This window comes from Hypanus sabinus, chromosome 27 (assembly GCF_030144855.1).
Source record: "Hypanus sabinus isolate sHypSab1 chromosome 27, sHypSab1.hap1, whole genome shotgun sequence".
NCBI lineage: Eukaryota > Metazoa > Chordata > Chondrichthyes > Myliobatiformes > Dasyatidae > Hypanus > Hypanus sabinus.
This window is the reverse complement of record NC_082732.1, coordinates 46,342,398-46,369,348: the sequence shown is the minus strand read 5'-3', so window position 1 is coordinate 46,369,348 and position 26,951 is coordinate 46,342,398. Positions and strand designations below refer to the sequence as shown.

At 43.7% G+C, this 26,951-nt stretch overlaps 1 protein-coding gene across 2 annotated transcripts in view; it reads left to right on the top strand.

The window, feature by feature from the left end:
* Positions 1–9,026: 9,026 nt before the first annotated feature.
* The window catches only part of nadka (NAD kinase a), a 122,471-nt gene continuing 104,546 nt past the window's right edge, over positions 9,027–26,951 (top strand). For both annotated transcript variants that reach the window (XM_059952418.1, XM_059952417.1), the window contains exon 1: positions 9,027–9,295. In XM_059952418.1, the coding sequence (XP_059808401.1) occupies positions 9,144–9,295 (152 nt within the window). In that variant the 5' untranslated portion in view covers positions 9,027–9,143. The remainder of the gene's footprint in view (positions 9,296–26,951) is intronic.

Here is a 26,951-nt window from a genome sequence, read left to right as displayed (position 1 = left end):
TGAGGTAGAACAAGGTAAAACAATAACAGAATGTGTAACAGCTACAGAGAAAGTGCAGTGCAGGTAAACAAAAGAGTGCAGGTCATAAAGAGTTGGATTATGAGGTCAAGAATCCATCATATTGCACAAGAGGCCCATTCAATAATCTGACAACAGTGGAGTAGAAGCTGTCCTTGAACCTGGTGGCACATGCTGCCTGCCTGATGGAAGGGGGTGAGAGAGAATGTCTGGAGAAGGTGGTGGTTTTTCATTAAACTGGCTGCTGTACTGAGGCAGTCAGAAGTATAGACAGAGTCTATGGATAGAAGCCACTGAGAAAGTGCAGTGCAGATGGGAGGAGAAAAAATTGGTCCTCTGAAGATCAGAATGGTAATCCATGTGTGGAGCCAAAACAAATGGGGGAGATCTTAAATAAACATTTTGCTTCTCCTTTTACTCAGGAGATGGACGCAAAGTCAATAGAAGTGGGGCAAAGCAGCATCAAGTTCATGGACCATATACAGATTTGAGAGGTGGAGAGTTTGCTCTCCTGAGGCAGATTATGGTGGATAAATCCCCAGGACCTGACAAGGTGTTACCTTTCCCTTTGACCCTACGGGAGGCAAGTGCAGAATTTGCTGGGGCCCTAGCAGAGATATTTAAATCATCATTTGCAACAGGTGAGGTACCAGAGGACTGGAGGATAGCCAATGTTGTTCTGCTGTTCAAGAAAGGCTCTAAAAATAAACCAGGAAGTTATAGGCCAGTGAGTAGTGGGAAAGTTATTGGAAGGTATTCTAAGGGACTGGATAGATAATAAACTTGGATAGACATGACTGATTAGTGCGTAGTAGGTTATGTCTAACCTAACCAATCTTACAGAGTTTTTCATGGAAGTTACCAAGAAAGTTGATGAAGGCAAGGCAGTGGAGGTTGTCTACATGGACTTCAGTCAGGTATTTGACAAGGTCCCTCATGGGAGATTGGTCAAGAAGGTTCATTTGCTCAGCATTCAAGATGAGGTAGTAAATTGGATTAGACTAACTTTGTGGGAGAAGCCAGAGTGGTAGTGGATGGTTGCCTCTCTGACTGGAGGCCTGTGACTAGTGGATTGTTTCAGGGATTGGCACTGAGTCCATTGTTGTTTGTCATCTATATAAATGATCTTGATGATTATGTGGTTAACTGGATCAGCAAATTTGTGGATGACATCAAGACTGGGGGAGTAGTAGACAGCCAGAAAGGCTATCATGGCTTACAGAGGGATCTGGACCAGCTGGAAAAATGGCAGATGGAACTTAATGTAGGCAAATGCAAGATGTTGCACTTCAGTAGGACCAACCAGAGTAGCTCTTACACAGTGTAATATAGGTTCATAATTAATCGAAAGTGATAACACAGATAGATAGGGTTGTTAAGAGAGTGTTTGGGACATTGGTCTTCATAACTCAAGGTACTGAGTACAGAAGATGGGATGTTATATTGAAGTTGTATATGACATTAGGGAAGTGTAATTTAGAGTATTGTGCACAGGTTTGGCCACCTACTTACAGCAAAAATGTACATAAGGTTTAAAGAGTACAGAGAAAAGTTACAAGGATGTTTCTGGGTCTGGAGGACCTGAGTTATAAGGGAAGATTGAATAAATTAGGACTTTATTCCTTGAACAGAGAAGATTGAGAGGAGATTTGATAGATGTGTACAAAATTATGAGTGGTATAGATAGGGTGAATGAAGGCAGGCTTTTCCCATTGAGGTTGGTTGGGACTACAACCACAGGTCATGGGTTAAGGATGAGAGGTGAAAAGTTTAAGAGGAACATGAAGGGAAACTTCTTCACTCAGAGGTTGGTGAAAGTGTGGAACAATCTGCCAACACAAGTGGTGCATGTGAACTTGATTTCAAAGTTTAAGAGAAGTTTACATAGGTACATGGATGATAGGGGTATGGAGGGCAATGGTCCCGGTGCAGGTCAATAGGAATAACTCGTTTAAATGGTTTCAGCATGGTCTTGATGGGCTGAAGGGCCTGTTTCTGTACTGTAGCTTTCTGTGACTCTAATAAAGTGAAAGATTGTGAAGTCAAGAGTTGATCTTATTGTACAAGGGAACCATTCAATAGTCTTATAACAATGGGGGTAGAAGCTGTCCTTGAGCCTGGTGGCATGTTATTGCAGACGTTTATATCTTCTGCCCAAGGGAAGGAGGAGAAGAGAGACATTAATGGAGTCAATTTCTATCAAGTGTGGTTATGACAAGAGATATCACAATGTTGGTCCATGTCTAATGACAAAGTGTCAAATTGTCAGGAGACAGGAACCTCTACGCTGTCCAAAATCAGGGGTGTTAGACCACATCAACTCTGGCCAAGTGAAGTCTTCAGAAGCCACAGAGCAGAAGTAGCAAGTGTGAATGGAGAGGGGGAGCCTCAAGTTTTATGTTGTTGGATCATCAGGAAGCAGAGGGGTCAATGCTCTGCTCCAGAGATTCAGGTGCCCTCCTCATGGGCAATGCACGAACCAGACTCTGTTTGACCAAGTACCTAGTGATGAAATGAAAAGCAGAGTCAGGTGGAGCAGAAAGCCCGTGTGGCCAACAGTGAGTAACACACAAAATGCTTGAGGAACTCAGCAGGTCAGGCAGCATCTATGGAAGGGAAAAACCAGTCAATAGTTCTAGTCTCACCTACCAATGGCAACAACTTTGCTGGCTCTATCTTATCTGTCCCTTTTATAATTTTATATGTTTCAATAAAACCTCCTCTTATTTTTCTGAATTCCAGTGAGTACAGTCCCAGGCAATTTAGTCTCTCCTCATAGTCTAATCCCCTCATCTCTGGAATCAACCTGTTGAATTTCCTCTGCACTGCCTCTAAAATCATTATATCCTCCCTCAAGTAAGGAAACCAGAACAGCATGCAGTACTGCAGGTGCGGCCTCACCAGTACTCTGTACAGTTGCAGCATAACCTCCCTGCTCTTAAATTCAATTCCTCTAGCAATGAAGGCCAACATTCGATTTGCCTTCTTGATAGCCTGCTACACCTGCAAACCAACTTTTTGTAATTCATGCACAAGTACTCCCAAGTCCCCTGCACAGCAGCATGCTGCATTTTTTACCATTTAAATAATAATCTGCTCTTTCATTTTACCTTCCAAAGTGGATGGCCTCGCATTTACCAACATTGTATTCCATCTGCCAGACCCTTGCCCACTAACTTAACCTATCTATATCTCTCTGCAGACTCTCCGTATCTTCTGTGCAATTAGCTTTTCCACTCAGTTTAGTATCATCAGCAAACTTAGACACATTATACTCGGTCCCCTCTTCCAGATCATTAATGCATATTGTGAACAGTAACAGGCCCACCACTGACCCCTGTGGTACACCACTCACCGCTGATAGCCAACCAGAATAACACCCATGTATTCCAACTCTCTGCTTTCTATTAGTTAACCAATCCTCTATCCATGCTGACACATCACCCCCAACTCTATGCATCTTTATCTTATGGATAAGTCTTTTATTTGGCATCTTATCGAAAGCCTTCTGGAAATCCAAGTAAATAACATTCATCTGTTCCCTTCTATCCACTACACTCATTATATTCTCAAAGAACTTCAGTACATTTGTCAAGCAGGATTGTCATTGGATTTATGTTCAAAGTGGCCAGGGTACCTGTGTCACTGGCTTTATCTCTATGGTGGCCAGGGTACCTGTGTAATTGGCTTTATGTCCTCGGTGGCCGGGTTAAGTTCTGGTTGTGTGACTCATTTTGACCAGACCTTGTGTTATTTCCTGCACAGTCTCCAGCCGATATGTAAATGAAGACAGTGTTGATATAGGCTAAGGCTGGAGACTCAGGTCCCACACCACCATGTTTAGGATCAGTTATTACACCGCAACCATTAGTCTCCTGAACTTTTGAGGATATCTTCACTCACCTTAACACTGAACTGATTCCACAACCTACAAACTCACCTACAACTCCTGTTCTCAGTACTGTCTATTTATTTTTAAGTTTGCGTAATTCATCTTCTTTTGCACATTGGCTGTTTGTCGGTCTTTATTTGTGTATAGTTTTTCTACAAATTCTATTGTTTTTCTTTACTTTCCTGTAAATATCTGCAAGAAAGTGAATCTCAGGGCAATATATAGTGATATATACTGTATGTACTCAGCTATACAGTAACATTCATATCTCAGGGTAGTATATTGTGACACATACATATTTTGAGAATAAGATTACTTTGCCTTGTCACCTCCCAGCTTTTCACCTCCACCCTCCTTCTCCTATTCTGGACTTGCCAGCTTGTACTCCTTCCCCTTTCCCCCACCTTCTCATTCTGGCTTCTGCCCCCTTCTTTTCCAGTCCTGAAGAAGAGTCTCTAGAGGACCAATCAGCAAGGAGAGCAGAGCACTGTGAATTAAATAAAAGTACAGAAGGGATAAATGGGGCAGCCATTTTGGGGGGTGGACCGGTGGTGAGAGTAGGAGCATCAGGCTTCGACGAGAAGAGGCTGGGACCAAAGAAAAAGGAGATTTGATGTTGGTTGTCCATTGTAGGATGTCAGATATGGCAGTGGAATCCTGTAGGATGTGGGAATTCATGGAACCTGATAGTCTCCCTGATGACTACACCTGCAGGAAGTTCAGCCAACTCCAGCTCATGAAAGACCACACTAAGAAGCTGGAGCTGGAGCTGGATGAATTTAGGATCATCCGGGAGCAGAGCAATTGATAAATATGACTTCTGAGCAGGTGGTTCCACCCAGAGTGCAGAATTCAGGGAGTAGATGGGAACACCAAGAGAGGTTAAGGAAGAAAGAAGTCAGTGCAGGGTCCCCTGTGGTTATTCCCCTTAGCACCAGGAATACCCAATACTGATGAGGGAGATGACCTATCTAGGCAAGCTTTGTGTCATCAGTAAATTTACTAACCCATCCCTCCACTTCCTCATCCAGGTCATTTATAAAAATCACAAAGAGAAGGGGTCCCAGAACAAATCCCTGTGGCACACCACTGGTCACCAAAACTGAACATCATGCTCCACCAGTATTTTGTATGTGTTGCTTGATCATACTCCAAGTGTGGCCTTACCAACACCTTGTACAACTGTAACATGTTATCCCAATTTCTGAACTCCATATTCTGAGAAGTGAAGGCAAGCAGGCCAAACACCTTCTTCACCACCCTGTTTGGAATCAGAACCAGAATCAGGTTTAATATCACCAGCATATGTTGTGACATCTGTTGTTTTGCAGCGACAGTACAATGCAATACATAATAATAAAATATCTATAAATTACAATGAGTAATATATAAAACATTAAATTAAATAAGTAGTGGAAATGGAGAGCAAAGAAAAATTAATAATGAGGTCGTGTTCATGGGTTTATTGTCCATTCAGAAATTCAATGGTAGAGGGGAAGAAGCTGTATTTAAATCACTGATTGTGTGTCTTCAGGCTCCCATACCTACTCCCTGGTCGGTAGTAATGAGAAGAGAGCACGTCCTGGGTGATGGGGGTCCTCAATGATGGATGCTGCCTTTTTGAAACATCGCCTTTCGAAGATGTTCTCTAGTGGGGAGGCCAGTGCCCATAATGGATCTGGCTGAGTTTACAATGTTACATAGCCCCGTAACTGGGTCACTTACCAGCAAAGATAGGGAGGTCCGTTGAAGTCTGATGGTACTATTTTTAACAGTATTTATTGATAAAAATACACAAAAAGAATATCAATGCAAACATACCGATAATATACGTCGTCACTAAGTCTAAAAGCGCGGGTATAATAATAATAATCACTAAGAAATAGCTCTGTCATTGTCCAGGGGATAATGTATTGTCTGATGGAAATAAAAAAGTCACTCAAGTTCATGCAGGCTGCAGCCTTTGGTTGGAGTCAAGAGAGAGAAAGTTTAAAACTTGCCCATTCTTTTTATGATGTCAATCTTTCGAGAGTCATTGGGGCTGATTTCTCCTTTGTTTTAGCTAAAGCCATTCTTCTGTGGTAAGGCCCACCAATTCCGAGGCAAATGGAAAAGGACGCACGTGGGCTTTCCACCGACTGTCGCTATTACGCTGTTACAGGAGTTCTAGCGTTTCTTCTGGTGTGTATAAAGGGGCTGTTCCCCAGATCCTCTTTTATTCTGACTCACAGGGTCTCAGATGTCAATCAGGTTGGGATGATGCAATCCCTCAACCAACCCCCTCTGATCATTCCCTGAGGGCTTCCATGAAGTACAGTACTCAATACACAATTCCGTCTCCAAGAGTCCATGGCCGTTTTCCGTGGCTTTGTATCGCTGAGGGCCAGGACATTCCAAACGTCTCTCTCTCATTTCCTGGGTCTCCTGACCTGAATTAATAGCGATCTTGCGATTCTCAAAAAGGAAGGGGCTACTTTGGACCCTTCGGCCCCTCAGAATTGGGCACAGGCGTAACAACAACTTTCTGCAGCTTTTTCTGATCCTGTGCAGTGGCCCCTCTGTACCAGATGGAGATGTAACCAGTTAGGATGCTCTCCACGGTACATCTGTCTACCTGTGTTGCCTTTTTCAGGGAGCTACAAAGATAAAGATTAGTTTTATTTGTCACACACAATGAAATCCATTGTTTGTGTCAAGTCAATTCAGGGAGGAGTGTGCTGGACCCCAACCTATTAACCTATATAACTATATACCTGCACTAGATGTCTCTGTTCTACAACATTCTCCCTGCTATTTACTGCGTTCCATTTTGTGTAAATACATTCTCCCCTTCCCCCCACCACTGCAGAACCAGAAACAGGTTATCACTGACTTATACGCTGTAAAATGTGTTGTTTTGTAGCAGCAGCACAGTGCACAGATATAAAATTACCATAATTTTTTAAATAAACGAACAGTACAAGTGAATAATGAGGTGGTGTTCATTGTCCATTCGGAAATCTGATAGTGGAGGGAAGGAAACTGTTCCTGAAACACTGAATGTGGATCTTCAAGCTCTTGTACCTCCTCCCCAATACAACCACTTGTACATAATTTAAAAAACCCAGCAGCCTTTGGGGTGTCATTACAGCCAACATCAATGGTACACTTATCATCCCCCACCCCACATTTTCTCACAGCCAACCACTCCCCTTCCCACGATTTCCCTATGCAAACCTAAAGGATGTAGTTAATGCCTGTTCCTGCACATCTCCCCACCACTCAGGGGTCCAAATCAACCTGCGAGTTATTCACTGGTATTTGTGCATATGGTCTAGTCGATTATGGATAAAACCCACCCCACCATTGTGCACATCTGTTTGGAGTGCTGTCACAGAAAAGCAGCATCCATCGTCAAGGACCCCCACCACCCAGGACAAGCTCTTTTCTTGCTGCTGCTATCAGGAAGGAGATACAGAAGTCTCAGGACTCACATCAACAGGTTCAGGAAGAGTTGTTACCCCTCAGCAACCAGGCTTTTGAACCAGTGGGGATAACTTCACTCACTCAAGCAATGAACTGTTCCCGTTGGAATTGCTTTCAAGGGCTCTTGATCTCATGTTCTTGACATTGATTGCTAATTTATTATTATTATTACTTCGTATTTTTTTGTTTCTTTCTGCTTACTGTGAAAAGAATCCCAGGGTTGCATATGGTGACATACATGTACTTTGAACTTGTATTGCATTGGCCACCTCTGACCCCTGGGTAGTGCCCCTGAACTCAGCCCACAGAATCAGGTTTAATATCACTGGCATATGTTATGAAATTTGTTTGGCAGCAGCAGTACAGTGCAATGCATAATAATAAAAAAACTATAAATTACAGTAAGAAGTATATCTAAAATTACTTAATTAGTGTAAAAAGAGGAAAAATATTGAGGTTTAATGTAAAATCTGCTGACAGTGGGGAAGCTCTTCTTGAATTGTTGAGTATGAACCTTCAGGCTCCTGAACCTTCTCCCTGATGGTAGCAATGAGAGGAGGGTGATGGGGGTCCTTAATGATGGATGGATGCCATCTCTGTTTAATTCTGCAAAGGGTAGTGGATTCAGCCCAGTACTTCACAGGTGGAGCCCTCACATCATTCGGCACATCTGCATGAAATGTTGCCGTAGAAAAGCAGCATCCATCATCAAAGATCCTCACCACCCAGACCATGCTCTTTTCTCACTGCTGTCATCAGGTAGAAGGTATAGGTGCCTCAGGACTCGCACTGCCAGGTTCAAGACAGTTACTACTCCTCAACCATCAGGCTCTAACAAAATGGGATAACTCCACGTTCCCACAACTGATGGTCTCACTTTAAGGACTCTTCATCTATAGATCTGCTAAGTGTGTCTGTAGGAAACAAGAATCTCAGGGATATTATGTGGTGACCTGTATGCACTCTGATATTTTACTTGGAGTTTTTGAAAAAAAAACTTTGAGGCATTGGCTTTTGAAGGAGTCATCAATGGTGGCTAGTGCCTATGATGAAGCTTGCTGAGTTTACAACTTTCTGCAGCTTTTTCTCGATCCTGTGCAGTAGTCCCCTATACCGGTCAGTGATGGTATCAGTTAGAATACAGTACTCTCCTTGGTACATCTGTAAGATCTTAAGACCATAAGACATAGGAGCAGAATTAGGCCATTCAGCCCATCCAGTCTGCTCCACTATTCCATCATGGCCGATCCTGGATTCTACTCAACCTCATACAACTGCCTTCTCGCCATACCTTTTGATGCCCTGTAGAAATTTGCGAGTCTTTGGTGATATACCAATCCTCTCAAGCATAAGAAGCGACCGCAGACTCCGGTGCCCTGGCGATGCAGACCCCCAGCCTCTGCTATACTTTCTGATAACCCCATACCCACGTAGCTTTCCCTATGGCGTGCAGCGAGTGGATCGGAGCGGGCTGGCAGCGCGGGACGGGCTGGTGGGCAATTGCCCACGGCCGCTGTGGGTTTTACAGCAAACACTGTTTGCTCCGTGGAGTTTCGGAGTATTACGGTAGTCCTTGGCAAGAGGAATAACCAATCAGAGGCCGACGTTGGCGGCGCAACGGCCGTCGTTTGATACATTGACGAATGGAACCAGTCGTCGCGCACTGCCATTGGTTGGTTCAGGTCCCGTTCGGCTAATCACCGACGCGGTATGGAGCTGGGCCCCGGCAGCCTGGGCCGGGGTCTGTCACTGTGATCTTGGCCGCCGGATGGAACAGGGAAGCCCCGGAACTCTAACCGGGGCCGTATCCGAGCCCCGGCAGATGGAGCTGGACAGCGGACTGGGCTCCCGGCTCAGGGGCAGAGCCAAATGTCGAAGCCTGTCCGCGTCCCCTGCCCTCATCACCAGCAAGGTGTCCAGGTGAGGAGCCGTTGCGTCTCGGGGGAGCGGTGGAGATGACAGTGTCCCGGGGCCGGGAGTGTGGGAGCCAGCCCTATCCCTGTCGCGGGCGGTGGGTATGGGAGCCGGCCCTGTCGCTGTCCCCGGGCCAGATACCGACGGTTTCCTCTGTCCAGGGCTGATCTGTGGCTCTGAATCGCTGGTTCTTAAATTATGTCTAATTAGGTTTGGTCCGAGATTGTTAGGGAGCAGCCAGCGGAGAGACAGTGCACTTGAACCACTCGACCCATCGCGCTCTGCTATCTCCCCCTTCCCGCCGCTGTCACTTTGGGGTTTGTGTTGAAGGGTCCTGCTTGTCGTATGGGAATGACCCGTGAGCCGCTCCCTGCCACACGCGGTCGGTGGTATGATTGCAGCCTGTAACCGCTATTTGAGGATGAGATCGCCTCTTGTTAGCATGAGCAAGTTTGGAGAGTGACCTCGGTGCCGTGTGAGGAATGGCTCTGGCGACCTTTCACTGTACTCTCTGTCAACACCGTGTAGTTTCATGGATGGGGCAACTCGACTTGGGCATAAAGTTCCAGTGGGGTCAAGATGTCCGCATTGCTGCCCTCAAATCCTCTTATACTAAAGCCCAACATCCCATTTGCCACCTAATTGTGTTTTATGAATTCGAGCGATTCATGCATTTCTGCGAACCTTTCAAACTCTCACCACTCAGAATAATGCTTAGCTTTATTCCATATCCATACTTTAACGTCTAATTGTGTATTTTATGTAGTTCTTTATATTGTTGAATGGTGTTTTTGTTGCCTGTCCCACCCTGACCAACAAAGACCATAGCAAATTCCTAATACTTGTGTAGATGGTGAATACTCTTTCCTTGATCCTCTTACTGTTGTTCAAATTTCATAGTAAATTTATTATCAAAGTATATGTATGTCACTAAATACAACCGAGATTCATTTTCTTGCGGGCACTCACAGTTGATACTAGAAACACAATAGAATCAATGAAAGATTTCACCCAACAAGAAGGACAACAACCGGTAGTAGTTAGGAGACAGCGGTTGATCCCAGGAGATCATGGGTTTGTTCCTCTGGTGGACTGTGTCCTTTCTGGGGCAGGAAGATTTGAAGAACTGGCTGTTGCCCATGCAGCGGGTTCCCCCCCTCCATGTCACTTATGTACAGCTTGGCACCAGTGTTGTCGCAGAGACAGACAGACAGACATACTTTATTGATCCCGAGGGAAATTGGGTTTCGTTACAGCCGCACCAACCGAGAATGGTGTAGAAACATAGCAATATAAATCCATAAATAATTAAGTAATAATAAGTTAATTATGCCAATTGGAAATAAGTCCAGGACCAGCCTATTGGCTCAGGGTGTCTGACACTCCAAGGGAGGAATTGTAAAGTTTGATGGCCACAGGTGGGAATGACTTCCTATGATGCTCAGTGTTACATCTCGGTGGAATGAGTCTCTGGCTGAATGTACTCCAGTGCCTAACCAGTACTGGATGGGAGTCATTGTCTAAGATGGCATGCAACTTGGACAGCATCCTCTTTTCCGACACCACCGTCAGAGAGTCCAGTTCCACCCCCACAACATCACTGGCCTTACGAATGAGTTTGTTGATTCTGTTGGTGTCTGCTACCCTCAGCCTGCTGCCCCAACACACAACAGCAAACATGATAGCACTGGCCACCACAGACTCGTAGAACGTCCTCAACATCGGCAGATGTTAAAGGACCTCAGTCTCCTCAGGAAATAGAGATGGCTCTGACCCTTCTTGTAGACAGCCTCAGTGTTCTTTGACCAGTCCAGTTTATTGTCAATTCATATCCCCACGTATTTGTAATCCTCCACCATGTCCACACTGACCCCTTAGATGGAAACAGGGGTCACCGGTGCCTTAGCCCTCCTCAAGTCCACCACCAGCTCCTTAGTCTTTTTCACATTAAGCTGCAGATGATTCTGCTCGCACCATGTGACAAAGTTTCCCACCGTAGCCTTGTACTCAGCCTCATCTCCCTTGCTGATGCATCCAACTATGGCAGAGTCATCAGAAAACTTCTGAAGATGACAAGACTCTGTGCAGAGGTTGTCAGAGTGAAGTTGTAAATAACATCAAACTGCCTCAGAGACCCCGGCTCCAGATTTCTTTCTCAGGGCTTACTCCCGAAGCCTTTCCCATGGGCAGGTATGGTCACAAAGCAGCGGAGGTTTAAAATCAGAGACAACCAATGTGCAAAAAAACCACAACAGACTGTGGAAATATAAACAGAAAGAGAAAAAAAAAACAATGAATATTGAGAACTTGAGATTAAGAGTCGTTAAAAGTAAGTCCATAGGTTGTGGGAACAATGGTTTGTCCCCTCTGTGGCAACTGTGTCCAGTCATCAGCTTGCTGACGGTAGAATTGTTGGTAGAATCTCAGATGGAGACCAGAGGGCGTACAGGAGTGAGATATGCCAACTAGTGAAGTGGTGTTGCATTAGTAAGATGAAAGAGCTGATTGTGGACTTCAGGAAGGGTAAGATGCAGGAACACATACCAATATTCATCGATGGCTCAGAAGTGGAGAGAGTGAGCAGTTTCAAGTTCCTGGGGGTCAAGATCTCTGAGGACCTAACCTGGTCCCAACATATCGATGCAGATATAAACAAGGCAAGACAGTGACTATACTTCATTAGGGGAAGAGGCAGGTACTAGAGAGTACCCCAGTGGCTGTACCCCTTGACAATAAGTACTCATGTTTGAGTACTGTTGGGGGGGACAGCCTACCTGGTGGGAGTGACAGTGGCCAAGCCTCCGGCACAGAGGACGGCCCTGTAGCTCAGAAGGGTAGGGTTAGAAGAAAGAGGTCCATAGTAATAGGGGACTCGATAGTCAGGGGTTCAGACAGGCGGTTCTGTGGAGGTGATCGGGAGTCCTGGATGGTAATTTGCCTCCCTGGTGCCAGGGTTCGGGACATTTCTGATCGCGTCCAAGATATCCTGAAGTGGGAGGGTGAAGAGCCAGAGGTCGTGGTACATGTAGGTACCAATGACATAGGAAGGAAAAGGGAAGAGGTCCTGAAACGAGAGTATAGGGAGTTAGGAAGGCAGTTAAGAAGAAGGACCACAAAGGTAGTAATCTCGGGATTACTGCCTGTGCCACGCGACAGTGAGAGTAGGAACAGAATTAGGTGGAGGATGAATGCGTGGCTGTGGGATTGGAGCAGGGGGCAGGGATTCAAGTTTCTGGATCATTGGGACCTCTTCTGGGGCAGGAGTGACCTGTTCAAGAAAGACGGGTTACACTTGAATCGTGGGGGGACCAATATCCTAGCGGGGAGGTTTGCTAGGGCTACAGGGCGGACTTTAAACTAGTAAGATGGGGGGGGCGGGAGACTATTTGAGGAGACTATGGGAGAGAAGGTTAGTTCACCAGTGGAGCAAGTAAATAGACAGTGTGTGAGGGAGGAAAGGCAGGTGATGGAGAAGGGATGCGCTCAGCCCGAAGATGTAGGGGAGAGGAAAGAAAAGGATAATAAATTTGAATGCATTGTTAGGGATGGAAAGAGAGGAGGAGATGGAGAGTATCTTAAATGTATCTATTTTAATGCTAGGAACATTGTAAGAAAGGTGGATGAGCTTAAAGCGTGGATTGATACCTGGAATTATGATGTTGTAGCTATTAGTGAAACATGGTTGCAGGAAGGGTGTGATTGGCAACTAAATATTCCTGGATTTAGTTGCTTCAGGTGTGATAGAGTAGGAGGGGCCAGAGGAGGAGGTTTTGCATTGCTTGTCCGAGAAAATCTTATGGCGGTGCTTTGGAAGGATAGATTAGAGAGCTCCTCTAGGGAGGCCATTTGGGTGGAATTGAAGAATGGGAAAGGTGCAGTAACACTGATAGGAGTGTATTATAGGCCACCTAATAGGGCGCGTGAATTGGAAGAGCAAATGTGTAAGGAGATAGCAGATATTTGTAGTAAACACAAGGTGGTGATTGTGGGAGATTTTAATTTTCCACACGTAGACTGGGAAGCTCATTCTGTAAAAGGGCTGGATGGTTTAGAGTTTGTGAAATGTGTGCAGGATAGTTTTTTGCAACAATACATAGAAGTACCGACTAGAGATGGGGCAGTGTTGGATCTCCTGTTAGGGAATGCGATAGGTCAGCTGACAGATGTATGTGTTGGGGAGCACTTCGGGTCCAGTGATCACAATAGCATTAGCTTCAATATAATTATGGAGAAGGACAGGACTGGACCTAGAGTTGAGATTTTTGATTGGAGAAAGGCTAACTTTGAGGGGATGCAAAGGGATTTAGAGAGAGTGGATTGGGTCAAGTTGTTTTATGGGAAGGATGTAATAGAGAAATGGAGGTCATTTAAGGGTGAAGTTATGAGGGTACAGAATCTTTATGTTCCTGTTAGGGTGAAAGGAAAGGTTAAAGGTTTGAGAGCACCATGGTTTTCAAGGGATATTAGAAATTTGGTTCAGAAAAAGAGGGATGTCTACAATAGATATAGGCAGCATGGAGTAAAGGAATTGCTCGAGGAATATAAAGAATGTAAAAGGAATCTTAAGAAAGAGATTAGAAAAGCTAAAAGAAGATACGAGGTTGGTTTGGCAAATAAGGTGAAAGTAAATCCGAAAGGTTTCTACAGTTATATTAAAAGCAAGAGGATAGTGAGGGATAAAATTGGCCCCTTAGAGAATCAGAGTGGTCAGCTATGTGTGGAACCGAAGGAGATGGGAGAGATTTTGAATGATTTCTTCTCTTCGGTATTCACTAAGGAGAAGGATATTGAATTGTGTAAGGTGTGGGAAACAAGTAAGGAAGTTATGGAACCTATGACAATTAAAAAGGTGGAGGTACTGGCGCTTTTAAGAAATTTAAAAGTGGATAAATCTCCAGGTCCTGACAGGATATTCCCCAGGACCTTGAGGGAAGTTTGTGTAGAAATAGCAGGAGCTCTGACGGAGATCTTTAATATGTCATTAGAAACGGGGATTGTGCCGGAGGATTGGCGTATTGCTCATGTGGTTCCATTGTTTAAAAAGGGTTCTAGGAGGAAGCCTAGCAATTATAGACCTGTCAGTTTGACATCAGTGGTGGGTAAATTAATGGAAAGTATTCTTAGAGATAGTATTAATAATTATCTGGATAGACGGGATCTGATTAGGAGTAGCCAGCATGGATTTGTGCGTGGAAGGTCATGTTTGACAAACCTTATTGAATTTTTTGAAGAAGTTACGAGGAATGTTGTCGAGGGTAAGGCAGTGGATGTAGTCTATATGGACTTCAGCAAAGCCTTTGACAAAGTTCCACATGGAAGGTTAGTTAAGAAGGTTCAGTCGTTAGGTATTAATGCTGGAGTAATAAAATGGATTCAACAGTGGCTAGATGGGAGATGCCAGAGAGTAGTGGTGGATAATTGTTTATCGGGATGGAGGCCGGTGACCAGCGGGGTGCCTCAGGGATCTGTTTTGGGCCCAATGTTGTTTGTAATATACATAAATGATCTGGATGATGGGGTGGTAAATTGGATTAGTAAGTATGCCGATGATACTAAGGTAGGAGGTGTTGTGGATAATGAGGTGGATTTTCAAAGCTTGCAGGGAGATTTATGCCGGTTAGAAGAATGGGCTGAACGTTGGCAGATGGAGTTTAATGCTGAGAAGTGTGAGGTTCTACATTTTGGCAGGAATAATCCAAATAGAACATACAGAGTAAATGGTAGGGCATTGAGGAATGCAGAGGAACAGAGAGATCTAGGAATAACTGTGCATAGTTCCCTGAAAGTGGAGTCTCATGTAGATAGGGTGGTGAAGAGGGCTTTTGGAACTCTGGCCTTTATAAATCAAAGCATTGAGTACAGAAGTTGGGATGTAATGCTAAAGTTGTACAAGGCATTGGTAAGGCCAAATTTGGAATATTGTGTGCAGTTCTGGTCATCGAATTATAGGAAAGATATCAATAAATTAGAGAGAGTGCAGAGACGATTTACTAGGATGTTACCTGGGTTTCAGCAATTAAGTTACAGAGAAAGGTTGAACAAGTTAGGTCTCTATTTATTGGAGCATAGAAGTTTGAGTGGGGATTTGATCGAGGTATTTAAAATTTTGAGAGGGATAGATAGAGTTGACGTGAATAGGCTGTTTCCATCGAGAGTAGGGGAGATTCAAACGAGAGGACATGATTTGAGAGTTAGGGGGCAGAAGTTTAAGGCAAACACGAGGGGGTATTTCTTTACTCAAAGAGTGATAGCTGTGTGGAATGAGCTTCCTGTAGAAGTAGTAGAGGCCAGTTCAGTTGTGTCATTTAAGGTAAAATTGGATAGGTATATGGACAGGAAAGGAGTGGAGGGTTATGGGCTGAGTGCGGGTAGGTGGGACTAGGTGAGATTAAGGGTTCGGCACAGACTAGGAGGGCCAAGATGGCCTGTTTCCGTGCTGTGATTATATGGTTATATTAGGAGCTTGAAGAGATTTGGCAAGTCAACAAATACACTCAAACTTCTATAATGTACTGTGGAGAGCATTCTGACAGGCTGCATCACTGTTTGGTATGGAGGGGCTACTGCACAGGACCAAAAGAAGCTGCAGAGGGTTGTAAATCTAGTCAGCTCTATCTTGGGTAGTAGCCGACAAAGTACCCAGGACATTTTCAAGGAGTAATGTCGCAGAAAGGCAGCGTCCATTATTAAGGACCTCCAGCATCCAGGGCATGCCCTTTTCTCACTGTTACCATCATGTAGGAGATACAGAAGCCTGAAGGCACACACTCAGTGATTCAGGAGCTTCTTCCTGTCTGCCACCCGATTCCTAAATGGACATCGAACCCATGAACATTACCTCACTTTTTATATTACTTCTGGTTTTACATGTTTTTTAATCTATTCAATATACATAAACAGTAATTTTTTTCTTTATTATTTTTCTTCTATATTATGCATTGCATTGAACTGCTGCTGCTAAGTTAACAAGTTTCACGATACATGCTGGTGATAACAAACTTGGTTCTAATTCAAGAGCCTGATGTTTGAGTGGTAATAACTGTTCCTGAACCTGGTGGTGTGAGTCCTCAGCCTCTTGTACCTACTTTCTGATGGCAGCAGTGAGAAGAGAGTGTGGCCCAGGTGATGAGGGTCCCAGAAGATGGATGCTGCTTTCCTGCGACAGTGCTCCATGTAGATATGCTCAAAGGCAGGGAGGGCTTTACCTGTGATGGACTGGGCCATATCCACTACTACTTTTTGTTGGATTTTCTGTTCAGGTGTTTCCATACCAGGTTGTGATGCAGCCAGTCAATACACTCTCCACTACACATCTATAGAAGTTTATCAAAGTTTAAGATGATATGCTGAACTTTCGCAAACATTTAAGAAAGTAGAGGCACTTATGTGCTGGAGCCAGGATAGATCTTCTGAAATGATAATACTGAGGAATTTGAAGTTGCTGACCCTTTCCACATCTGCTCCCCTGATGAGGACTGGCTCATGGACCTCTAGTTTCCTCCTCCTAAAGTCATTAATCAGGGAGTATTAAAGGGACTTTGTTTTCTGCTCTGTTCATCGGCTGTGTGCCTACCCTTTCTCTTAACCTGATTATATTACCACTTTTGTCCCACCGCTAAAGCCTCTGCTTGTACCCATCTTTGTATTCTCTCTAAGTTTGGATATAATACACTTAACTTCTGTAGACTGAACATCTGGGGACCTATTTTAATCCCAGCATCTGTTTGGCCTGCCCAAATATGACTCTTTCATTCCTCACATTTTCAGTCCATTAACCAATTCACATCAACACACTACTCTGATTACTTTTTCTCCTCAGTTTGTTAGTGACCCTCTGCTGGCCATCTTGTTTCACTCATGCCTATGTTAGCCACAGCCTCATTTATACAAAAACAGATTTGTCAAACAGGCTTCCTCTTCTCATAAATCCATGTTGACTTAGACCTTTTTATTATTTTCTAAATGTCCTGTTAATTTTTCCTTAACAGTACACTCCAGAATTTCCTGTTTTATTCACGTAAGATAAACTGGGCTACGGATTTTCATTGTCCTTGTACCTTGCTGGTACTTGGGCACCTGACAATAAACTTGAGAGGTTCTGCAGATGCTGGAAATCTTGAGCAACACAAAAAATAAACTTGGGTTATTACTCTCTCCTTTCCATGGTCAAACACTTGTTACCTCTCAATCTGTGGAAGCTCCAATTAATGATATTTTTGCAAGATGTACTGACAGTATGCCCACCATCTCAGTGGCACTTTGCTCACAGTGGGGAACACAGCTCCTCGGGACTGATCACCATTAATTTCCTCTATATTTTAAAGTATAATTTCTCCTGCTTTTTCCCACAAAGTTTTGTCTTTAAAATATTTATTTAATTCTCTGCCACATGAACCCACATCACTTTATCTCAAGCAGTTGGAACCTCACCAAATATCATTTAGCAAAGACCTGTTTTCTGAGAGAATTACAGTCTAGAATTTATGTAGCAAGATGAACTGGGCCGGAGTATTGTTCTGTAACTCACTGTACTTGTGTACCTGATGATAAACTCAAGTTAAGCACAAGAAATTCTGCAGATGCTGTGAGTAAACTCAATTTGGCTTGTTCCCTGATCCTCTCCACCTCCTCTCTGTGGTGTTACATTTGCTGCCTCTCAATCTGTGGGAGTGCAGAGGAGATGGATAAGGTGTCTACAAGTCTGAGAGATCAGGGTCAGGGACTGGAGGCCCAGAGGAGGCCTACATGCTTGTATGTTGGGAGAGGAGCTGGTTTAGCTGTTGAGGCCTGTCCTAGGGTTAGAGACCTGTGTGGTTCGGTGGGAGAAGGGCTGGTTTAGATGTTGAGGCTTGTCCTGATGTTAGAAGCCTGTGTGTTTCTGTAGGTGGGTGGGAGAAGAGCTGGTTTACTTGTTGAGGCCTTTCCAGGGGTTGTAAGCCTGTGTGTTTGTGTGTGGAGGTGGGTGGGAGAGGAGTTGGGAGAGGTGATGATGCCTGTCCTGCGGTTGTAAGCCTGTGTGCGTAGGAGAGGAGCTGGTTTAGCTGTTAAGACTGTCCTGGGGTTGGAAGCCTGTGTGTTTCTCTGGGTGGATGGGAAAGGAGCCGGTTTAGCTGTTGAGGCCTGTCCTGGAGTTGTAAGCCCGTGTGGTCAGGAAAGGAGTTGATTTAGCTGTTGAGGCCTGTCCTAGGGTTGTAAGCCTGTGTGGGTCGGTGGGAAAGGAGCTGGTTTAGCTGTTGAGGCCTGTCTTGGAGTTGTAACCCTGTGTGAGTCGGTGGATGAGGTGTCGGTTTAGCTGTTGCCTAGTTTTGTTGTGGGTATGTTATGTTGGTGCCAGAATATGTGGCCACACTTGCGGGCTGCCTCCAGCACATCTTCAGGCATATTGGTTGTTAATGGAAACAACACTGAATGTCTTGTTGCAATTAAAGATGAATATGAATTGGATGTGGAGTGAAGTAGATTGACTCATCGCCAAACTGGTTATGAAATCATGAAATATGAATAACTGTTGCAATAATGTGAGTGAGGGCATTCCAAAACCAACAGAAACCATCAGAACTGAGTTTGTTCGAATTACTGTACACCACTTCTGTGCACATCCATTGTTCATATTAATTTATTTTTTGTCCACTAGTCACAATCAGATTCACTTATTTATCACATGTACCCTCAGTGCCACACTACACCTGTACACCAGCTCCTTATGCAAATATCTAATCAGCCAATCATATGGCAGCAACTCAAAGCATAAAAGCACGTAGACATAGTCAAGAGATTCAGTTGTTGTTCAGAACAAACATCAGAATAGGGAAGAAATGTGATCTAAGTGACTTTGACTGTGGAATGATTGTTGGTGCCAGACTGGGTGGTTTGAGTATCTACTGATATCCTGGAATTTTCGTGCACAGCAGCCCCTAGAGTTTACAGAGAATGATGCCAAAATTTTTTAAAAATCCAGTTAGTGGCAGTTCTGTAAGCAAAAATGGCTTGTTAATGAGAGAGGTCGGAGGAGAATGGCCAGATTAGTTCCTATCAAGCTGATAGGAAGGTGACAGTAACTCAAATAACCACGCATTTCAACAATGTTGTGCAGAAGAACATATATGAATGTAGGAGATGATGAATTTTGAAGTGGATGAGCTACAGCAGCTGAAGACCACACCAGGTTTCACTCCTATAGCTAATAAAGTAGCCATCATAGTATACAGAAAAATGCATCATTTGTGTTAACAAACCACACAGAAGTTTCTGGGGGCACGATAGATACATGCCAAAGATGAAGAAGTATTGTAAAGAGAGGATGAGGCAACCATGGCTGTTGGAAATCCAGAATCTGGCTTGACAAATAAGTTGGGATTTTTTGAAGAAGTAGCAAGCAGAATAAACAAGGGAGAACTGATGGATGTTGTGTAGATGGAGTTTTAGAAAGGCTTTAACAAGCTGCTGCACATGAGGCTGCTTAACAAGATAAGACCCCGTGGTATTACAGGAAAGGTACTGGCATGAATAGAAGATTGGCTGACTAGCAGGAGGCAAAGATTGGAAATAAAGGAGGACTTCTGTGGTTGGCTGCTAGTGACTAGTGGTGTTTTACAGGGGTTGGTGTTTGGATTGCTTGTTTTCAAGCTATATGTCATTGATTTGGATGACAGAATTGATGGCTTTTTGGCCAAGTTTGCAGATGATATGAAGATAAGTGGAAGGGCAGATGGTGCTGAGAAAGCAGGGAGTCTGCAGAAGGACTTAAGACAGATTGGGAGAAAGGGAAAAGAAATGACATATGGAATATAGTGTAGAGAAGTGTATGTTCATGCGTTTGGTGGACAGAATAAAGCCATATTCCAGGGGTTAGCAACCTTTTTTTATGCCATGGACCCTTACCTCTAACCGAGGCGGCCATGGACCCCAGGTTAGGAACTGCTGGCATTGACTATTTTCTAACCGGAGGAAATTCAAAAATCAAATGTGCATAGGAATTGGGAGTCCTTGTGCAGAGTTCTCTGAAGGTAAACTTGCAGGTTGAGTTGGTGGTAAGGATACTAGAGCAAGCATTCAATACCATCATTCCCTCAGAACTAATCAATAAGCTCCACGACCTTGGCCTCAATACCTCCTTGTGCAATTGGATTTTGGATTTCCTCATTTGCAGACCTCAGTTAGTTCAGATTGGCAACAACATTTCCTCCACAATCTCCATCAGCACAGGTGCACCACAAGGCCGTGTGCTTAGCCCCCTGTTCTACTCACATTACACTTACAGCTGTGTGGCTAAGCACAGCTCCAGTGCCACTCACTTTCAATGACCCTTCATCTCATGCTCTTATTATTTATTGTTTATATATTTACTATTGTTGTTTCTTCATTTTGTACTTGCAACAGTTTTTTTGTCTTCTGCACTGGTTGAATGTCGTAGTCAGGCAATCTTTCATTGATTCTGTTGTTATTATTTTATCTATTTGATGAGTATGCCAACAGAAAAATGAATCTTGGTGTTGTATATGGAAACATGGTACATGTACTTTGATAATGAAATTTACTTTGAACTTTGAGGAGGGGTGAGAGGGTAACCAGAATGGGTAATGGAAAAAGATAGAGGGAAGGAGGGGGGAGAAATTACCAGAAGTTAGGGAAATCGATCTTGATGCTATTAGGTTGGAAGTTAGTCAGATGGAATGAGGTGTTGTCCCTCAATCTTAAAGCTACTGCATTGTTGCAGTGGGGAGGCCTTGTTAGAATTGTAAGTTGAATTGAAGTGGATGCCTGCAACTGACCCTCCCTCCGCAATGATGCCTGACTTGCTGAGTTTTTTCTGCATCTTGTGTACAAATCAGCACATTGACGTAAGTGCCCCTGATCTTGTTTCCGTCAACTGCTATTTGGTCACCAGGTGGCTGAGTACAATCCAGTTTCTGTGGCCATTTGGAAGGATATTGTGTTCTGTTCTTGGTGAGTGGCACTGAAATGGGATCTGACACCCATGGGGAGGGTTCTCTTACACCAGCCATGTACAGGGACTGTTTGAAAGCTGCTGTAGCTTTGAGTTAAACAGACTCCAGCTGTGTCTTGTTCCTCAGTTTCAGTATTGAGCAGAAGTTTCAACTTCTCTGTGATAAAGTGGTTACTGACATCATGCAGTTCTATTGCTGGGAACTGCCCAGATCCTTCACGGGATCTCATAGTCATTGCGCATCAGCAATAAGTGAATGTCAGGCTGCTCCCGAGTTCGATCTGATCTTGGCATTACTACTCCCTGTTGTAACTGTTCAATTCTGGCATATTCTGTGAATTTATCCTGCCCATTTTGTACTGGGTCAGGGAGACCCATAGTCAAGATATTTTACACCTACCCTTAACGTAATCAAAGGATGTAATGATGAGTCTTTAATTGTCAGCCCACACTTGTATTATGAGCAGTTTTGAGCCCCTTATCTAAGGAAAGACGTGCTAGCATTGGAGAGGGTCCGGAAGAGGTTCACAAGGATGATTTTGGGAATGTTCGATGGCTCTGGACCTATACTGGTTGGAGTTTAGAAAAATGGGAGGGGGGATCTCAGTGAAACCTTTTGAATATTGAAAGGCCCGGATAGAATGGATGTAGGGAAGATGTTTCCTATAGTGGGTAAAGCTAGGAACCTCCAGGAGGCACAGCTTCAGAATAGAAGGACAACATTTAGAACAGAGATGAGGAATATCTTTAACCAGAAGGCTGTGAATCTGTGGAATTCACTGCCGCAGATGGCAGTGGAGGCTGAGTCATTGAGTATGTTTAGAGGTTGTAGGTTCTTGATTAGTCAGGGTGTCAAAAGTTACGTGGAGAAGGCAGGAGAATGAGGTTGAGAGGGATAATAAATCAGCCATGGAGCAGACTTGATGGCCAAATGGCCTAATTCTGCTCCTGTGTCTTATGGTCTTATGGATATTGGTTAGTGGCACTCCTGGTTAGTGGAACTGAAATGGTATCTGACACCCGTGGGGAGGGTTATCTTACACCAACCATGTACAGGGACTGTTTGAGAGCTGCTGTAGCTTTGAGTTAAACAGACTCCAGCTGTGTCTTGTTCCTCAGTTTCAGTATTGAGCAGAAGTTTCAACTTCTCTGTGATAAAGTAGTTACTGACATCATGCACTTCTGTTGCCGGGACCTGCCCAGGTCCTTCACGGGATCTCGTAGTCACTGCGCGTCAGCAATAAGTGAATGTCAGGCTGCTCCCGAGTTCGATCTGACCTTGGTGTTACCACTCCTTGCTGTAACTGTTCAATTCCAGCACATTCTGTGAATTTATCCTGCTCATTTTGTACCAGGTCAGGGAGACTCATAGTCAATATATTTTACATAAAACCTTGAGGATGATGGAAACTGACAGCCTGTTATTGTGCTAAAGAAAACCAATCTGCCTTCCTAGCTCTCAATCAGCAGTTTACAGGGGTTTGGTGGTCTAGGGTCATAGTGCAATGTAGCACAGATATAGGCCTTTCAGCCCAACCAATCCCATGGTGACCATGATACCCACCCAGCTAGTCCCAGTTTCCTGCATCTAGGCCTAGAATCACAGAGGAATTGGAGATATGAGTGTAATTTAGTGTTAAAAGTCAAAGTAAATTCTTTATCGAAGTATGTATACATCACCATGTACAACCCTGAGATTCAGTTTCTTGCAGACATTCACTGTAGAACAAAGAAATACAATAGAATCAGTGAAAAACTACACACAAAGACTGATAAACGACTAATGTGAAAAAGTACCGTTCATTGTTTACCTGTGCTGTGCGCTATATACAATTTGAATTTCTAAAAACTTATTTATGGTAAAATTTTGTTTTATGTGTTGTGTATGATGTATGTTTTGTGGATGTGCTGTGGTCTGAAAGAACATTGTTTCATTTGGTTGTATATACAGTATGTACAGTCAGATGACAATAAATTTGAACTTGAAAAGAAGGAAAACTATGCAAGAACAAAATAAATAAACAAATGAATAAACAATACTGGAACATGAGTTGTAGAGCTGAGCAATCAGTTCAGTGTTGAGGTGAGTGAAGTTATCCATGTTGGCTCAGGAGCCTGATGGTTGAGGTGTAATAACTGTTCCTGAACCTGGTGGTGTGGGTCCTGAGGCTCCTGTACCTCCTTCCTGATGGTTGAGATGTAATATCTGTTCCTGAACCTGGTGGTGTAGGTCCTGAGGCTCCTGTACCTCCTTCCTGATGGAATCAGTTCAGAGTTGAGGTTATCCTCATTGGTTCAGGAGCCTGATGGTTGAGATGTAATAACTGTTCCTGAACCTGGTGTGGGTCCTGAGGCTCCTGTACCTCCTTCCAGATGACAGCAGCAAGAAGAGAGCATGCCCTGGATGGTGAATGTCCTTGATTATGCATGCTACTTTCTTGGAGAATGATTTCTTGCAAACATTTACAAGGAAGTAAAGAAATTCAATAGAATTTATGAAAAGCGACACACAAACAAAGGCTGACCTTATGAAATGTGAAATTGAGGAGGTTTTCCTTGACTAAGGAATTTGGAACTAGGAGTCATTATGGGGTTGGACCATTTCGCTCTGAGATGAGGAGGAATTTGTGCCTAAGTCTGGAGGATTGAATAGGCAGAGTCACTGGGTTTATTCAAGGAGTTAGATAAACTTCTGGGTAATAATGGGATGCAGGAATGGGGTGACAGAGCAGGTGAGTGGGGCAGAAGGAGGACTCTGGCTATTATCTTGGTGAAGCTGTCATAAAGGGTTCTGGTTCACCTGCGCTCTTCATTGTAAACCTGTATTTGGAACTTTGACTCCATGCTCCTCGAATGGTGCTGGTAAAGCAGGAATTGGATCGGAGAGGATTATTTGTCTTTCAGAAATGCCTCTCACAGAAGAAGTTTGGAAGCTCCTGTAGTCACGAATTGAGAACTGCTATCACTATTTCATAGATCAGTTTCAGTAATTCAAACGGGTTTCAAATTGTCCCTCACTGCTGGCCTTGTGTAACCTTACCAAGTACTTTCAGTGTAATGTGCCCTTGTCCCGACGGTGAGTTCAATGTTCCAGAGCAGAGTCTGCTTCATCTCTGAACACTTGTTTTCCATCCCTGCATGCTCTGTGATCATCTTATCCACCTTATTGGATCCAGGTTGTTTTCTGTAACAAGCATGTTGTTAGGACTTGAGGGAGGGGTGGGCAGGCTGGGACTTCATTCCTTGGAGTGTAGGAGGCCGAGGGATGACTTTATAAAGGTGTATAAAATCCCAAGAAACATGGATAGGGTGAATTCTCAGCCTTTTTCTCAAGGAGAGGGTACCAAATACTGAAGGGATGGTTTTAAGGTGTTGGGGGGGGGGCATTAGAATTTAAAGGAGACCTCAGGGGCAACTTTATACAGATTTACTCAGTTAAACCTACTGGGCCAGCATCTTGCCAGAGTTCTCTGTCCTGGGCCAGTCCTTCAAGTTGTCCTCATGTGTAGCCCATCTTCTATCCTCCATCTTCCAGAAATGAGGCCTTTGGAGCTTCTGTTGATGGTTCTGTAGCTCTGGGTTTTTAGGGCTGTGGTTGCTAGCCCCATGTCCAACCTTCCTCCTTTCTTAACCGTGCTTGGGACAATCCATGGTGGAGTTCAGCTTCACAAAGAGGATTCTTGGCATATGGAGGCTACCAGAAAAGGTAATACTGGTGGGTACAGTAACATTTTAAAAAGCACTTGGATTAGTATTCAGATAGGAAGAGTTCAGAGCGATATTGATCAACATTGGGAAATGAGACATATTCAGTATGTGAATGTTGGGCCGAATGGCCTGTTCCCATGCTGTAGTTTTCTATGAATTGAGCTGATTTAGTTATTACTAATTATTTAGAGATACAGCACAGAACAGGCACTTCTGGCCCGTTAAGCCACACTGCCCAGCACGTCACTAGCCTTACACAGGACCCCCCAACCACCTGTATTATTTCCTGACAGTTATCTTGTGTACAGACACTCCTGTGTCTAGCGTCACTTTATGGATATACAATCAATCTTCCTGGATAAGATAATCTTATGTATTAATCTATTGTGTTCTTTATCTTTTGTGTTTTTTTTGGCTGCATCGGATCTGGAGTAACAATTATTTCCTTCTCCTTCACACTTATGTACTGACAAGTGACAATAAACAATCTTGGATCTTGAAGAGCTGACCCTCTTCTGTATTCATTAGCACTGCAGATGATGGGTAGGACTTTGGCTTCCATTCCTGCTTCCATTCTGCCTGTGCCCATTGACATACATTTTGTTTATGGGCAGATATGCAGATTGATTTGTGGTACAGTTCCACAAGGCAAAGTCAACCACAGCTGATACTGGTTTGTAGGTCCTGGAATTGTATAGTTATAATGATGGCCAAGGTCTTTGGTGAAATCTAAACACAGGAAACTTTAACACAGCCATTCAGTTTCTTGGTGACGATTTTTGTTGTGGGCTGATATAACTGGGCAGTTCACTTCTGTGAATCAATATGGTGCAGCAAGTAATTTCTCCAGCTTTATTCTGAAGTAATTCACTTGTGAAGGATGTGAATGTTTGGAATTTCTACTCCAAAGGGCACTGGAAGTGTAGTTTATTTGTGTTCTTATCATGTCCACGGACTGTCTTTACATGGCCCAGCCAGAACTGAACACATTTTTGTGCCTTGTTGTTGAATTTAGCAAGATCTGCACCAGTACAGGGTTCCTCTAGTGATGGGCATTGCAGGAGATGTTACATAGTTTGTGGCTCAGTTCCACGTTCACAAGTTGTTGGGTTGGTTGTATATCCCCATTTGCTTAGTGACACCTTTGAATGACCTAAACCGGTCCTAAGTCTGTTAAGGCACTTCCAGGTTGCCCAGGAGCCAAGGTAGAAGCATTCACGTTGCAGCCCTGTTTCAACCAATTCTACCACCACCACGCGCAGCAAGTAGTTTATTTGAGTTGAAGGTTGATAGATTTTGGAGTGAAGAATGTACCATAAGACAATAAAACATAAGAGCAGTATTAGGCCATTCAGCCTATCAAGTCTGCTCTGCCATTCCATCATGGCTGACCTTTATCCCTCTCAACCCCATTCTCCTGCCTTCTCCCTGTAACCATAGACATTCTGACTAATCAAGAACTTATAAAGGGTTGCTTAGTGGTTGTTAGCTGATTGATGAGGTGAAGTGAGTTTGGATGTTTGAAAGGTCTGTATATTTGGAGAGTGAGGATTACATTCTGGTTTAGTAACACAATTCACAACTAATGCTGAGGCTTCATAGGACATTGGTCAAACCACACTTAATAATAATTATTATTTGTATCACATCTTTCATACGTTAAGATGCAAAGTGCCTTACATAGATTGTAAAGGTAAATCAATACAGGCATAAAAATACAAGGCAGAAATAAAAATCATAAATAAACACACATTTTATAGTACAAAGTGTATTGAATATCCCACATTATATCAATATATCATTAACAGCTATTAAGTGTAATACATTCCCAGCAAAATACCAAAGAACACCCTAAGGATAAAAAAATCCTATTCCTGAAGGCTTAGTGAGACAAGCTGCAGTGTATCGCTACGGATAGAGGGTATTTATGCAAGAGCCATACTTGACACCAGCTCTCGGATTACTCTGCTGTACTGTTCATTTTACAACCAGTATTTGACACATTTA